The 13,889-nt window shown below is 40.1% G+C and overlaps 1 protein-coding gene across 1 annotated transcript in view; it reads right to left on the bottom strand.

Annotated features, from left to right (window-relative positions):
• The window catches only part of MRPL27 (mitochondrial ribosomal protein L27), a 31,459-nt gene that overhangs the window by 5,318 nt on the left and 12,252 nt on the right, over nt 1-13,889 (bottom strand). Inside the window, exon 2 of the mRNA XM_053708859.1 lies at nt 12,726-12,845. Within this exon, the coding sequence (XP_053564834.1) occupies nt 12,726-12,845 (120 nt within the window). The remainder of the gene's footprint in view (nt 1-12,725; nt 12,846-13,889) is intronic.

The following is a 13,889-nucleotide window of genomic DNA, read 5'->3' as shown; positions in this document are numbered from 1 at the left end:
TTGTGCCATAATTGCACAAGCTGTTTGTAAATGATTTCAGTGAGAAACCTAAAATTGTGAAAAATTTTACGTTTTTTTTAATTTGATCGCATTTGGCGGTGAAATGGTGGCATGAAATATACCAAAATGTGCCTAGATCAATACTTGGGGTTGTCTACTACACTACACTAAAGCTAAAATTAACCCTACAAGCTCCCTAAAAGCTCCCTAATTAACCCCTTAACTGCTGGGCATGATACACTTGTGGTGCGCAGTGGCATTTAGCGGCCTTCTAATTACCAAAAAGCAACGCCAAAGCCATATATGTGTGCTATTTCTGAACAAAGGGGATCCCAGAGAAGAATTTACAACCATTTATGCCATAATTGCACAAGCTGTTTGTAAATGATTTCAGTGAGAAACCTAAAGTTTGTGAAAAAATTTGTGAAAAAGTGAACAATTTTTTGTATTTGATCGCATTTGGCGGTGAAATGGTGGTATGAAATATACCAAAATTGGCCTAGATCAATACTTTGGGATGTCTACAAAAAAAAAATATATACATGTCAAGGGATATTCAGGGATTCCTGAAAGATATCAGTGTTCTAATGTAACTAGCGCTAATTTTGGAAAAAAATGGTTTGGAAATAGCAAAGTGCTACTTATATTTATGGCCCTATAACTTGCAAAAAAAGCAAAGAACATGTAAACATTGGGTATTTCTAAACTCAGGACAAAATTTAGAAACTATTTAGCATGGGTGTTTTTTGGTGGTTTTAGATATGTAACAGATTTTGGGGGTCAAAGTTAGAAAAAGTGTGTTTTTTTCCATTTTTCCTCATATTTTATCATTTTTTTTATAGTAAATTATAAGATATGATGAAAATAATGGTATCTTTAGAAAGTCCATTTAATGGCGAGAAAAACGGTATATAATATGTGTGGGTACAGTAAATGAGTAAGAAGAAAATTACAGCTAAACACAAACACCGCAAAAATGTAAAAATAGCCTTGGTCCCAAACGGACAGAAAATGGAAAAGTGCTCTGGTCACTAAGGGGTTAAGCTCTACAACACAGAATGTACCTTTTCTTTTGCATGATGTACCGAGTCCACGGATTCATCCTTACTTGTGGGATATTGTCCTTCCTGACAGGAAGTATCAAAGAGAGCACCACAGCAGAGCTGTCTATATAGCTCCCCCCTTAACTCCACCCCCAGTCATTCTCTTTGCTGGCTCTAAGCAGGAAGGGTAAAGAGAAGGTGTGTTAAACTGTTAGTTTTTATTTTATCTTCAATCAAGAGTTTGTTATTTTTAAATGGTACCGGTGTTGTACTATTTACTCTCAGGCAGGACATAGATGAAGATTTCTGCCTGGAGGATGATGATCTTAGCATTTGTAACTAAGGTCCACTGCTGTTCCCACAGAAGCTGAGGAGTACAAGAAAACTTCAGTGTGAGGAACGGTTCTTGCTATACAACAATGAGGTATGTTCAGTCATTTTTCTGCAGAGACTGTGTTAACTCAGAAAGGCTGACAGTATCCCCATTAGGGGAAGGGTAAGCAGTAATCCTAGTGTGAAAGAGGCTTTACTAGCTTGCATAAAGGGCTTTTTTGGGCACTCAGTTTGTTTATGAAAAATTGGGACAAACGTTTGTGTGTTCTGGGAGTAACGTTTTTTATATTTATGGGACGTTTGCTTGAGGGGACATTTGGCTTTTTGGGGTTGTTATAACCCACATGGTTTTCAAACTAGGTTTGTTAGATTTGTGTAGGCCCCAGCAACATTGAGTGAGGTGGGCGGGGTATGTATTTAGTTATACAGACAAGCAGCAAGCAACTTTTCCTGAGGTCCTATTAATCTTCTGAGGGCCTATTCGAAGCTTTAACCCCATATTATCGTTCTTAAAGGCAGGTAGGGCCACAGCAGAGCTGTGGCAAGGTGCTTATAGGGGTTTTTAACCCGTTTTAGACAAATTTCAATCCGTTTTTTTCATTTGGGGGTCTATTGCTTATTAACCTGTGGTGGAATCCTTCTAAAGCTTAGTGGGTACACTGTTAAAATTTCAGTAAAATTGAAGCAATTTTAACCTGTTTTGCAGTTTGTGTATGCCTTTTTTTCTCTTAAAGGCACAGTACCGTTTTTGCAAATTGTGTTTTTTTTCATTAAATAAAGTGTTTTCCAAGCTTGCTTGCTTTATTACTAGTCTGTTAAACATGTCTGACACTGAGGAAACTCATTGTTCAATTTGTTTAGAAGCCATTGTGGAACCCCCTCTTAGAATGTGTCCCACTTGTACTGATATGTCTATAAATTGCAAACAGCATATTTTGACTTATAAAAGTTTGGCATTAGATGATTCTCAGACAGAAGGAAATCAGGTTTTGCCATCTAGTTATTCCCAAGTGTCACAACCGGTAACGCCCGCACAAGCGACGCCAAGTACTTCTAGCGCGTCTAATTCTTTCACCTTGCAAGATATGGCTTCAGTTATGAATACTACCCTCACAGAGGTTTTATCTAAACTGCCTGGGTTGCAAGGGAAGCGCAGTAGCTCTGGGTTAAGAACAAATGCTGAGCCTTCTGACGCTTTAGTGGCCGTATCCGATATTCCCTCACAATGTTCTAAAGTAGGGATGAGAGATTTGCTGTCTGAGGGAGAGATTTCTGATTCAAGAAAGATGTTCCCTCAGACAGATTCAGATATGACGGAATTTAAATTTAAGCTAGAACACCTCCGCTTATTGCTCAGGGAGGTTTTAGCTACTCTGGATGATTGTGACCCTATTGTACTTCCAGAGAAATTGTGTAAAATGGACAAATATTTAGAGGTTCCTGTTTACACTGATGTTTTTCTGGTCCCAAAGAGGATTTCGAACATTGTTACTAAGGAGTGGGATAGACCAGGTATTCTGTTCTCTCCCCCTCCTGTTTTTAAGAAAATGTTTCCCCATTTCTGACACCATAAAAGACTCATGGCAGACGGTCCCTAAGGTGGAGGGAGCTATTTCTACCCTGGCTAAGCGTACAACTATACCTATTGAAGACAGTTGTGCTTTCATTGATCCTATGGATAAAAAAATTAGAGGGTCTCCTAAAGAAAATTTTTGTTCATCAAGGTTTTCTTCTTCAACCTATAGCGTGCATTGTTCCTGTAACCACTGCGGCTGTCTTTTGGTTGGAGGCTCTAGAAGAGGCTCTTCAGATGGAGACCCCACTAGATGATATTTTGGACAGAATTAAGGCTCTTAAGTTGGCTAATTCTTTTATTACAGACGCCGCTTTTCATCTTGCTAAATTAGCGGCTAAGAATTCAGGTTTTTAGCGCTTAGAGCGTTATGACTTAAGTCCAGGTCAGCTGTCATCTAAATCTAAGCTTTTGACCATCCCTTTCAAAAGGTAAGACCCTATTGTGGCCTGCACTGAAAGAGATCATTTCGGACATCACTGGGGGGGGGGGGGGGAAGGGTCATGCCCTCCCTCAAAATAAGTCGAAGAAGACAAGGACCAAACAAAATCATTTTCGTTCCTTACGAAACTTCAAGGGTGGTCCCGCTTCCACTTCCCCTGCTGCAAAGCAAGAGGGGAACTTTGCTCAATCCAAACCAACCTGGAGACCTAACCAGGCTTGGAACAAGGGTAAACAGGCCAAAAAGCCTGCTGCTGCCACTAAGACAGCATGAAGGGGTAGCCCCCGATCCGGGACAGGATCTAGTAGGGGGCAGACTCTCTCTCTTTGCTCAGGCCTGGGTAAGAGACGTTCAGGACTCCTGGGCCGTAGAAATTGTAACCCAGGGGTATCTTCTAGATTTCAAAGATTCTCCTCCAAGGGGGAGAGTCCATCTTTCTCAATTGTCTGTAAACCAGACAAAAAGAGAGGCGTTCTTACGCTGTGTAGAAGACCTTTTTACCATGGGAGTGATCTGCCCAGTTCCGAAAGCAGAACAGGGGCAAGGTTTCTACTCCAATCTGTTTGTGGTTCCCAAAAAAGGAGGGAACCTTCAGACCAATTCTAGATCTCAAGATCCTAAACAAATTCCTAAGAGTTCCATCCTTCAAGATGGAGAACATTCGGACCATCTTACCATTGATCCAGGAGGGTCAATATATGACCACCGTGGACTTAAAGGATGCGTATCTACACATTCCTATCCACAAAGATCATCACCAGTTCCTCAGGTTCGCCTTTCTGGACAAGCATTATCAGTTTGTGGCTCTTCCTTTCGGGTTGGCCACGGCGCCATGAATCTTCACAAAGGTGCTAGGGTCCCTTCTGGCGGTTCTAAGGCCACGGGGCATAGCAGTGGCGCTATATCTAGACGACATTCTATTTCAAGCGTCGACCTTCCAACTAGCCAAGTCTCACACGGACTTAGTGTTGGCCTTTCTAAGATCTCTCGGGTGGAAGGTGAACATAAAAAAAAAAAAAGTTCTCTTTCCCCCCTCTCAAGAGTTTCATTTCTATGGACTCTGATAGACTCAGTGGACATGAAAATATTTCTGACGGAGGTCAGAAAATCAAAGATTTTGTCCACCTGCCGAGCTCTTCACTCCATTCCGCGGCCGTCAGTGGCTCAGTGTATGGAGGTAATAGAACTAATGGTAGCGGCAATGGACATAGTTCCGTTTGCTTGCTTGCATCTCAGACCACTGCAACTATGCATGCTCAAACAGTGGAATGGGGATTATGCAGATTTATCTCCTCAGATAAATCTGGATCAAGAGACCAGAGACTCTCTTTGGTGGTTGTCACAGGATCATCTGTCCCAGGGAATGTGTTTCCGCAGGCCAGAATGGGTTATTGCGACGACAGACGCCAGCCTTCTGGGCTGGGGTGCAGTCTGGAATTCCCTGAAAGCTCAGGGTTTGTGGACTCGGGAGGAGGCTCTCCTACCGATAAATATTCTGGAATTAAGAGCGATATTCAATGCTCTCCAGGCATGGCCTCAGCTGGCTTCGGCCAGATTCATCAGGTTTCAGTCGGACAACATCACGACTGTGGCTTATATCAATCATCAGGGCGGAACAAAGAGTTCCTTAGCGATGATAGAGGTCTCAAGGATAATCCAATAGGCAGAGGCTCACTCTTGCCATCTGTCAGCGATCTATATCCCAGGTGTAGAGAACTGGGAGGCAGATTTTCTAAGTCGTCAGACTTTTCATCTGGGGGAATGGGAACTTCATCCGGAGGTGTTTGCTCCGCTGGTTCGGCTATGGGGCACACCAGAATTGGATCTGATGGCGTCTCGTCAGAACGCCAAACTTCCTTGTTATGGCTCCAGGTCAAGGGATCCTCAGGCTGTACTGATAGATGCTCTAGCAGTACCCTGGTCGTTCAACCTGGCTTATGTGTTTCCACCTTTCCCTCTCCTTCCACGTCTGAGCAGGAGAGAGCATCAGTGATTTTGATAGCGCCTGCGTGGCCACGCAGGACTTGGTATGCCGACCTGGTGGACATGTCATCTCTTCCACCATGGTCTCTGCCATTGAGACAGGACCTTCTGATTCAAGGTCCATTCAAGCATCCAAATCTAATTTCTCTGCAACTGACTGCTTGGAGATTGAACGCTTGATTCTATCAAAGCGGGGTTTGACTCTGAGTCAGTCATAAATACCTTGATTCAGGCTCGAAAGCCTGTTACCAGGAAAATCTATCATAAGATATGGCGTAAATATCTTTTTTGGTGCAAATCCAAAGGCTTCTCCTGGAGTAAAATCACGATTCCTAGGATTTTGTCTTTTCTCCAAGAGGGATTGGAGAAAGGATTGTCAGCTAGTTCCCTAAAGGGACAGATATCTGCTCTGTCTATTTTGTTGCACAAGCGTCTGGCAGATGTTCCAGACGTTCAGGCTTTTTGTCAGGCTTTAGCTAGAATTAAGCCTGTGTTTAAACCTGTTGCTCCGCCATGGAGTCTAAATTTAGTTCTTAGATTTCTTCAGGGGGTTCCGTTTGACCCCATGCATTCCATAGATATTAAGCTTTTATCTTGGAAAGTTTTGTTCCTAGTTGCTATGTCTTCAGCTCGAAGAGTTTCTGAACTATCTGCATTACAATGTGACTCACCTTATCTTGTGTTCCATGCTGATAAGGTGGTTTTGCGTACCAAGCCTGGGTTCCTACCTAAGGTTGTTACTAACAGGAATATCAATCAGGAAATTGTTGTTCCTTCTCTGTGTCCTATTCCTTCTTGTAAGAAGGAATGTCTGTTGCACAACTTGGACATGGTTCGTGCTTTGAAAATTTTACTTGCAGGCAACGAAAGATTTTCGTCAAATATCTTCTTTGTTGTCTATTCTGGAAAGCGTAGGGGTCAAAAGGCTACGGCGACTTCTCTTTCCTTTTGGCTGAAAAGCATCATCCATTTGGCTTATGAGACTGCTGCACAGCAGCCTCCTGAAAGGATTACAGTTCATTCTACTAGAGCGGTCGCTTCCACATGGGCTTTTAAAAATGATGCTTCTGTTGAACAGATTTGTAAGGCTGCGACTTAGTCTTCGCTTCATACCCTTTAAAAATTTTACAAATTTGATACTTTTGCTTCTTCGGAGGCTATTTTTGGGAGAAAGGTTTTGCAAGCAGTGGTGCCTTCCGTTTAGGTTTTTGTCTTGTCCCTTCCTTCATCCGTGTCCTAAAGCTTTGGTATTGGTATCCCACAAGTAAGGATGAATCCGTGGACTCTGTACATCATGCAAAAGAAAACAAAATTTATGCTTACCTGATAAATTTCTTTCTTTTGCGATGTACCGAGTCCACGGCCCGCCCTGTCTATTCAAGACAGATAGTATTTTTTTTATGTAACTTCAGTCACCTCTGCACCTTAGTTTCTCCTTTTCTTCCTTGGCCTTCGGTCGAATGACTGGGGGGTGGAGTTAAGGGGGGAGCTATACAGACAGCCCTGCTGCTCTCTTTGCTACTTCCTGTCAGGAAGGACATTATCCTACAAGTAAGGATTAATCTGTGGACTCGGTACATCGCAAAAGAAAAAAATTTATCAGGTAAGCATAAATTTTGTTTTTTATAATACTTGTTCCTCTTTTTTCTTTTTTGCTGATTTTTTTTTATTGAGGTTGTTTTGTACATACAACATGAGAGATATGTTCTTACATAGATATGGATGAGATATAAAATATCGCCAATCCAATATATTTTAACACACTGAAATACACCAGCTATAATACAATAAATGACTTCTAAAGCATATGCAGAGGGAATGTAGGATCTAGAATTATAGTGCTTACAGTAGATTAATAAATTGAATATAGCTAAAACAGCTGACATTTTACAAGTTGTCTAGAAAGGCGCCTTAAACTTATATGCAAGAACCTATATTATAGAACCTAATTTTACTTTATTAATTGGGATAGGGACCATCAATTACTTCTATGGTGAAGTGAACATAACATATCAATACTTTGGGGATATAGATCATAAGTAGGATACATTTTCCCTAGTTTAACCAGTAAACTATGGGGGGGAAACTGAGTCAGCCGCAATGTAGGGGGCTCACTACTTTATACCGGTAATACTATTTCTTATAGAGGAGTATATTCATCATGTATTGCAGGATCAGCCAATGGAGAAAGCAAGTAGGACATATTATAGCAAATACTTACATAACTCATATCTAGACTTGTCAGCAAAACATAGAACATATATGGCTCACAGGGCTTCAGTATTTTTTGTATAAGATCTGCCTATTTGTAGGAGAGGGATACATTCTTGTATAGTCATATATAACTGCTCCGGCCGCAAGCAGTCAAACAAAATGGGCAGAAGGATGATGTTATATCCTTGTAGAAAAGCCACACTATTCAAAATATTGTGTTTGCTGTGTGTAGGGCTAGGTTAGTAAAATTAGTGAGCTTATCTTTATAGCTGATCCAAGAGAGCCCATTAAACCTAGGACTAAAACCGGGGCCCTGACTTAGGTCGATATAAACATAATAAACTGCTAGATATGAAACAAACATAACCTGGCATATTGGTATAAACAGGGTTATATGCTGAACATCAACAAGTATAGCTCCACCTTTAAATTATAACTTTTCCATAGCATATGGTATGTATACATTAGTAAATATTGAACAGTACCAACAGACATATGAATATATTTGAGTCCCATTAACTGTAAAACTAGCAAACAGAAGTTAACTGTGTATCTATAGAAAAGTCTCATTATCAGGAGTGTAAGAGACTATGCACCTGCAATGTAAACTGTATAGATAGGTCATGTCCCAAGACGATGTAGGATAGTCTGCCAGCCTGTCTAGTGGTTCTAAGTCAAACTCAGTCCATGTTTAGCCTATTCCAGCTTTGGGATACCTCCCCAAAATTGTCAATTGGTCTTCCCGGCCAATTCTCCAGATCATGTGTAGGTCCTCATCATCTAGGGCCGATCTAGGTGTTTCAAGAGTGTCCCAGTAACTGCCAAATTGAATACCGTTCATACACACCAGTGTAGACCGTGTCCAAGGCTCAAAAACCATAACCATTATTCCCCAGTTTTGCGCCCCTAAGACCCATTTGACGGCAGTGCAGTGGATTCTATGATCCCCTTGTAAGGTAAGCTGGAACGGCTCCCTATGGTTGCATGAAGGATCACTTAAGACTCCAGGAGCGCTCTTCGTATCAGTGATTTTCAGTGCAGTCATGCGGGTGCTTACCGTGTCTTTAATTTGCCGAGGCTCAGATAGGGCTGGTCTCCTGTCACTTGGATGTCCGGGGGGTGTAATAAGCGGCAAGTGTCGTGGTTTCAAGGCCTTCTGCCTCTTTTCCTCTCTATCTTTAATAATAAATGATGGTGCCGTCATCAGACTCTCTCCGTCTTTGCTGGAGGAGACTTGAGGAGATAAACGGTCCGTAACTAGAATAAGGAGCTCTCTTTAGGTCCAATAACAATACATCTATAACATTGTAGATCTCTTCCATGGTGGCTACTAAGGACCAGTTTCTTAGTAGTATAGGGAGAGTAAATCTTGGATTGTAAGAGTTGTCCTACGCCACATGGATATAAAGATGGCCGCTTCCCAGTGGCTTCTGCAGTGAACTCTTCTTTAACATGATATATGCCGGCATCTTGCTAAGGACCTAGCTTGCTGGGTTGACTCCCTAATAGTTAAGCCCCACTTAATTAGAAATATAAGTTTACCTGAGCGGTCTATTATACAAATAGGCTGGTATTGTGTACAGAGCTGTAGTGTTGTGCGATCGCTCAGTTCCGATGCTAGTTCCGCCCCCCCTCATTTTTTTTACATTGTGTCTTTTGAAAGCGGCAAATTTTTAGTTAGTCAGTTTCCTTCCCCCAAATGTCCAGTTAGTTTCTTTTTGCAGGAGTTAGTTTAAAGATTGCCGCTAAAGGTGCATTTGATACCTGCACATTTGTTCTTTAAAAAGTTAAAAAAAGTTTTCTGGCAGTAACATATAACCGGCTGGCTAAAATCAAAACGCAGAATTAAAAAATTACCACCATGCACTGTCTCTGAAATGTTATTACCACAATGGTTGGGGGAAGGAATTTAAAACACCCCATATACAATACCCTGGCATGTCTACTTAATAAAAATATATACTTTCATGATGGTAACATTAACTTGGGGATGCAAAAATACGCCAAGCATACATATATATCAAGTTGATAAACTGACATGCACAAGTATCTCTCCTGGCCTTTAAGGCCCCCCCACCCAAAAAAAAAACCTATGCATGGGTGGTATCACTATACTCAGGAGATGTTGCTAAACACATATTGGGGTGTTTGGCAGTGACACATAACAGAATCAGTTAATTAATGCCTAAATTACAATGTGTGTGAAAAAAACACACACAAAAAAAATACTACCCAAAAGTTTGACAAAGAGTGGTGGTAGAATCAGTGCATGAAAAGTGTTAAAATACCAACTTTTGAAATACCCTGGATTGTCTACTTTTCAAAAATATATGGTTTGATGGGGTAAAATACATTTGCCGGCTTCAAAAATGTCCCAAATAGGACATGGGCGCAAGTTGACTACATGTCAAAACTCCAAACAACCCGACAAACCTATGCATGGGTGGTATCTATGTACTCAGGAGATGTTGCTGAACACATATTTACCGTCTTTTTCAAGAGCTGTTAAAATTTAGTATGGCTTACAAAAAGTCATATTACTTTTTGTAAGCCATACTAAATTTTAACAGCTCTTGAAAAAGATGGTAAAACCCATTGAAACGTGTTGAGCCAAATAAACAACAATATTTTTAAAGAAATTAGTTTTGTGGAATCACCTGTGGAGGCGTTAATCTGATTTTATTCTGTGAGTATACTGCACTATTTTATCTATGTGTTTGGAAGCACTATGCCAATGTGATATTCTCTAAACAGATACAGACAACTTATTTGGGAGAATCGTAAAACACAGAAAGGCACTTTTGGAAGACCCCCAAGAACCAGCGCCTCTGCTTGCAATACAATCTGGGCTTTAGTCTGCAGACAAGACTAGCCACAGTCATAAAGTTAGTATACAATGCATTTATTTGCAGTTGTTATCAGTTAAAGCCAATTAGGGAAGATATATGTAGCAGTGTTAGCCTCAATGAGTCAGCAGGTGCATTTCAAGTTCTGAGTATTAGAAATTGCTCCATTTTCAGAGCTAAAATTACATGAAAAGGGGCAAAGTAATGAAAATATATTGCAAAGTTGTTCTATTATGCCTAAATAAACATTTCATACAAAATATTCAAGGTGCTTACTGTCCCTTTAAAAAGGAAAAAAATCCAATTGATGTAAACAGCTAAGATTACTTGTCTGGTGGGAAGGTACCTAATAGGGGTACAACTGTGCCTTACACAGAGTCCTATATCAGTACGGTTCCATATAAAAGGATAGCGCAGCTCTCAAATACCATTCTCTGAATGAAGCCAACCCCAAACATTTGTTTCTGCTTAAAAGGGCACTCAAATCAAAATGACACTTTCATGATTAAGACAGAGCAGCAATTTTAAACAACTTTCCAATTTACTTCCATTAACAAAATGTGCACAGTCTTTTTATATTTAAACTTTTTTAGTCATCAGCTCCTACTGAGCATGTGCAAGAATTAACAGATTAAACATATATGCATTTGTGATTGGCTGATGGCTGTCACATGGTACGTGTATGCATTTGTGATTGGCTGATGGCTGTCACATGGTACGTGTATGCATTAGTGATTGGCTGTCACATGGTACAGGGGGAGCGGAAATAGACAATTTAAAATTGTCAGAAAAAAAAAAATCTACTGCTCATTTGAAGTTCAGACTAAGTGCTATTGCATTGTCTTGTTATCTTGCATTTGTTTATTATGCAAAGCTACTGTGTTGACTGGTCCTTAAACATGGGCCTAGTCAGCAAGAACAATCAGTTTCTCCCTAGGGACACTGGGCAATAGGTCCAGGTATCTAGAAATTCCCTGCCTCGTATCTATTGTGTAGACTATTACAGATAGGAAAGTCAAAATTAAACTTGCATGATTCTGATAGAGCATGTTATTTTAAGCAACTTTCTAATTTACTCCTATTATCAATTTTTCTTCATTCTCTTGCTATCTTTATTTGAAAAAGACGACATCTAAGCTTTTTTTTCCAGACCTCTGGACAGCACTTTTTTATTGGTTGATGAATTTATCCACCAATCAGCAAGGACAACCCAGGTTGTTCACCAAAAATGGGCCGGTATCTAAATTTACATTTTTGCATTTAAAATAAAGATACCAAGAGAATGAAGAGAATTTGATAATAGGAGTAAATTAGAAAGTTGCTTAAAATTCCATGCTCTATCTGAATCACTTCATGATTCAGATAGAGCATATAATTTTAAGCAACTTACTAATTTACTTCTATTATCAATTTTTCTTCGTTCTCTTGCTATCATTATTTGAAAAAGAAGGCATCTAAGCTTTTTTCTTGGTTCAGAACTCTGGACAGCACTTTTTTATTGGTGGATGAACTTATCCACCAATCAGCAAGGACAACCCAGGTTGTTCACCAAAAATGGGCCGGCATCTAAACTTACATTCTTGCATTTCAAATAAAGATACCAAGAGAATGAAGAAAAATTGATAATAGGAGTAAATTAGAAAGTTGCTTAAAATTGCATGCTTTATCTGAATCACAATAGAAAAAAATTAACTTCCATTTTCAAATGTGCTTTGTTCTCTTGGTATCCCTTGTTGAAAAGGAATACACACATATCCTACACTAGTGGGAGCTAGCTGCTGATTGGTGCCTGCACACATGTGTCTCTTGTGATTAGCAGACTAGTTGAGTTCATCTAGCTGCCAGTAAATAAAATGTGGGGGTTTCCTGTCCCTTTAAATATGAACAATAGAGATGTAAGCATAGCATAATACAAGCTTAGGATAAACTACAGGCTGAAACTGCAGAGGGGAAAAAAAATTAAAAAAAGGATCTGTATCTATAAAAATCCTATAACACAGAGCAATTAATGGCACTGAGTGCAGCCAGAATCACATAACCCCAGGTTAAATCTGCACGTTCACATCAGCTAGCGCTGTGTGCACAATCATTACAGGTATGTGACCTTTGCACTACTAATAGCAGGTGAGTGATTGTTTATATCGGTGTGGGCGTACGTTATGAATTTCCACTGCAGTCTGCATTTTCCATCCTGATGCTTTATTGTTCTGTGGAAAATATGATGAGATCTAACACTGAGAAGAAGGGGGGGCTACACTACTGGCCTTTGAAGCAGATGGAGGATTTCTCACCTTGATATTTCTTGACGCCGTATCGCTTGCCAGGACTCTTCCCGCCATGGTTCCTGGAACTGCCTCCAGCTTTCTTTGAAGCTCCTCTTACAAGGAGCAAGTTTAGAGGGGACGGGGCAACTAATGAGAAAAAATAATCGTGGTCAGTGACACAGTAATCGCTCAGCACCTGACATACAAGTACATATCAGAAGAACTAGCTAAAGCACATGTATGTAATACACTGACGCACTGTCCTTATGGTATAAAATACAAGCTATTTCATTTTCAGTTTATGTCTTTGGGCTCTGATAACTTTAAAATAAAGTGTTGTATAGAGCTTCAGTTTTGGATTAAAGAACAAGAAAAGTGGGAACAAAATTAAAACGATTCAATGCCAGTGAATTACTGAGTGATTAATCACTAGGCTTTTTTGGTGTGAAAGCAGGGTTGACAAATCCCGGAACAAAAATAACAAAACCACAAGGTGACATTTGTGAGAGTGAGACACCCCTTGTATATCATATTCATGTCCAGCTTTAGCAACAGAATATTACCACAATGCTCTAACAAGTAGAGGGCAAGGGAACCACATAATGCACTAGATTACAAGTGGAGCGTTAAGTTATTGCACGCCAGTAAATGGGCTACAAGTTGTTTTTTATTGCTACCGCAAGCTTGTGGAAGCAATTAGCGCAGAGATCAGATCTCTGGTTAATCTTCTAAATGTGCCCCAATTGCCCCCAAATTTAAGTGTGGTATAGTTTTTTTTTTTTTATTAAAAAAGTGAGGGGATGTGGGTTGTTAGAAAGAAAACGGTACTGAAAAGTGCCTTTAAATTGCGGTCTATGGGGAACTGTGTGTTCCCTGTAAATCTATATGTGTATGCTTATATACATATATATTTATGTGTTAATATGAGTATATTCACATATAAACACAAATATATATGTATATATTCATAAACTTATATATTGCATTTCCTGACCATCGCTGTGCGACTTACCCCCTTCGTATCGCTAGGTTCACATGCCGTGTCTCACGGCATGAGAACGAGGCTCCCATTGGAGCCTATGGAAGTGCACTCTATTGAGCACAAAGCTTTCATTCAATGCAAACGTGAGGGTCACTTCAAATACAAGCACACTATTGCATGCACAAGTATTACCAGTGGAGCACAAATAT

Source organism: Bombina bombina, chromosome 1 (genome assembly GCF_027579735.1).
Source record: "Bombina bombina isolate aBomBom1 chromosome 1, aBomBom1.pri, whole genome shotgun sequence".
Classification (NCBI taxonomy): domain Eukaryota; kingdom Metazoa; phylum Chordata; class Amphibia; order Anura; family Bombinatoridae; genus Bombina; species Bombina bombina.
This window is presented reverse-complemented; position numbering and strand designations above follow the sequence as displayed.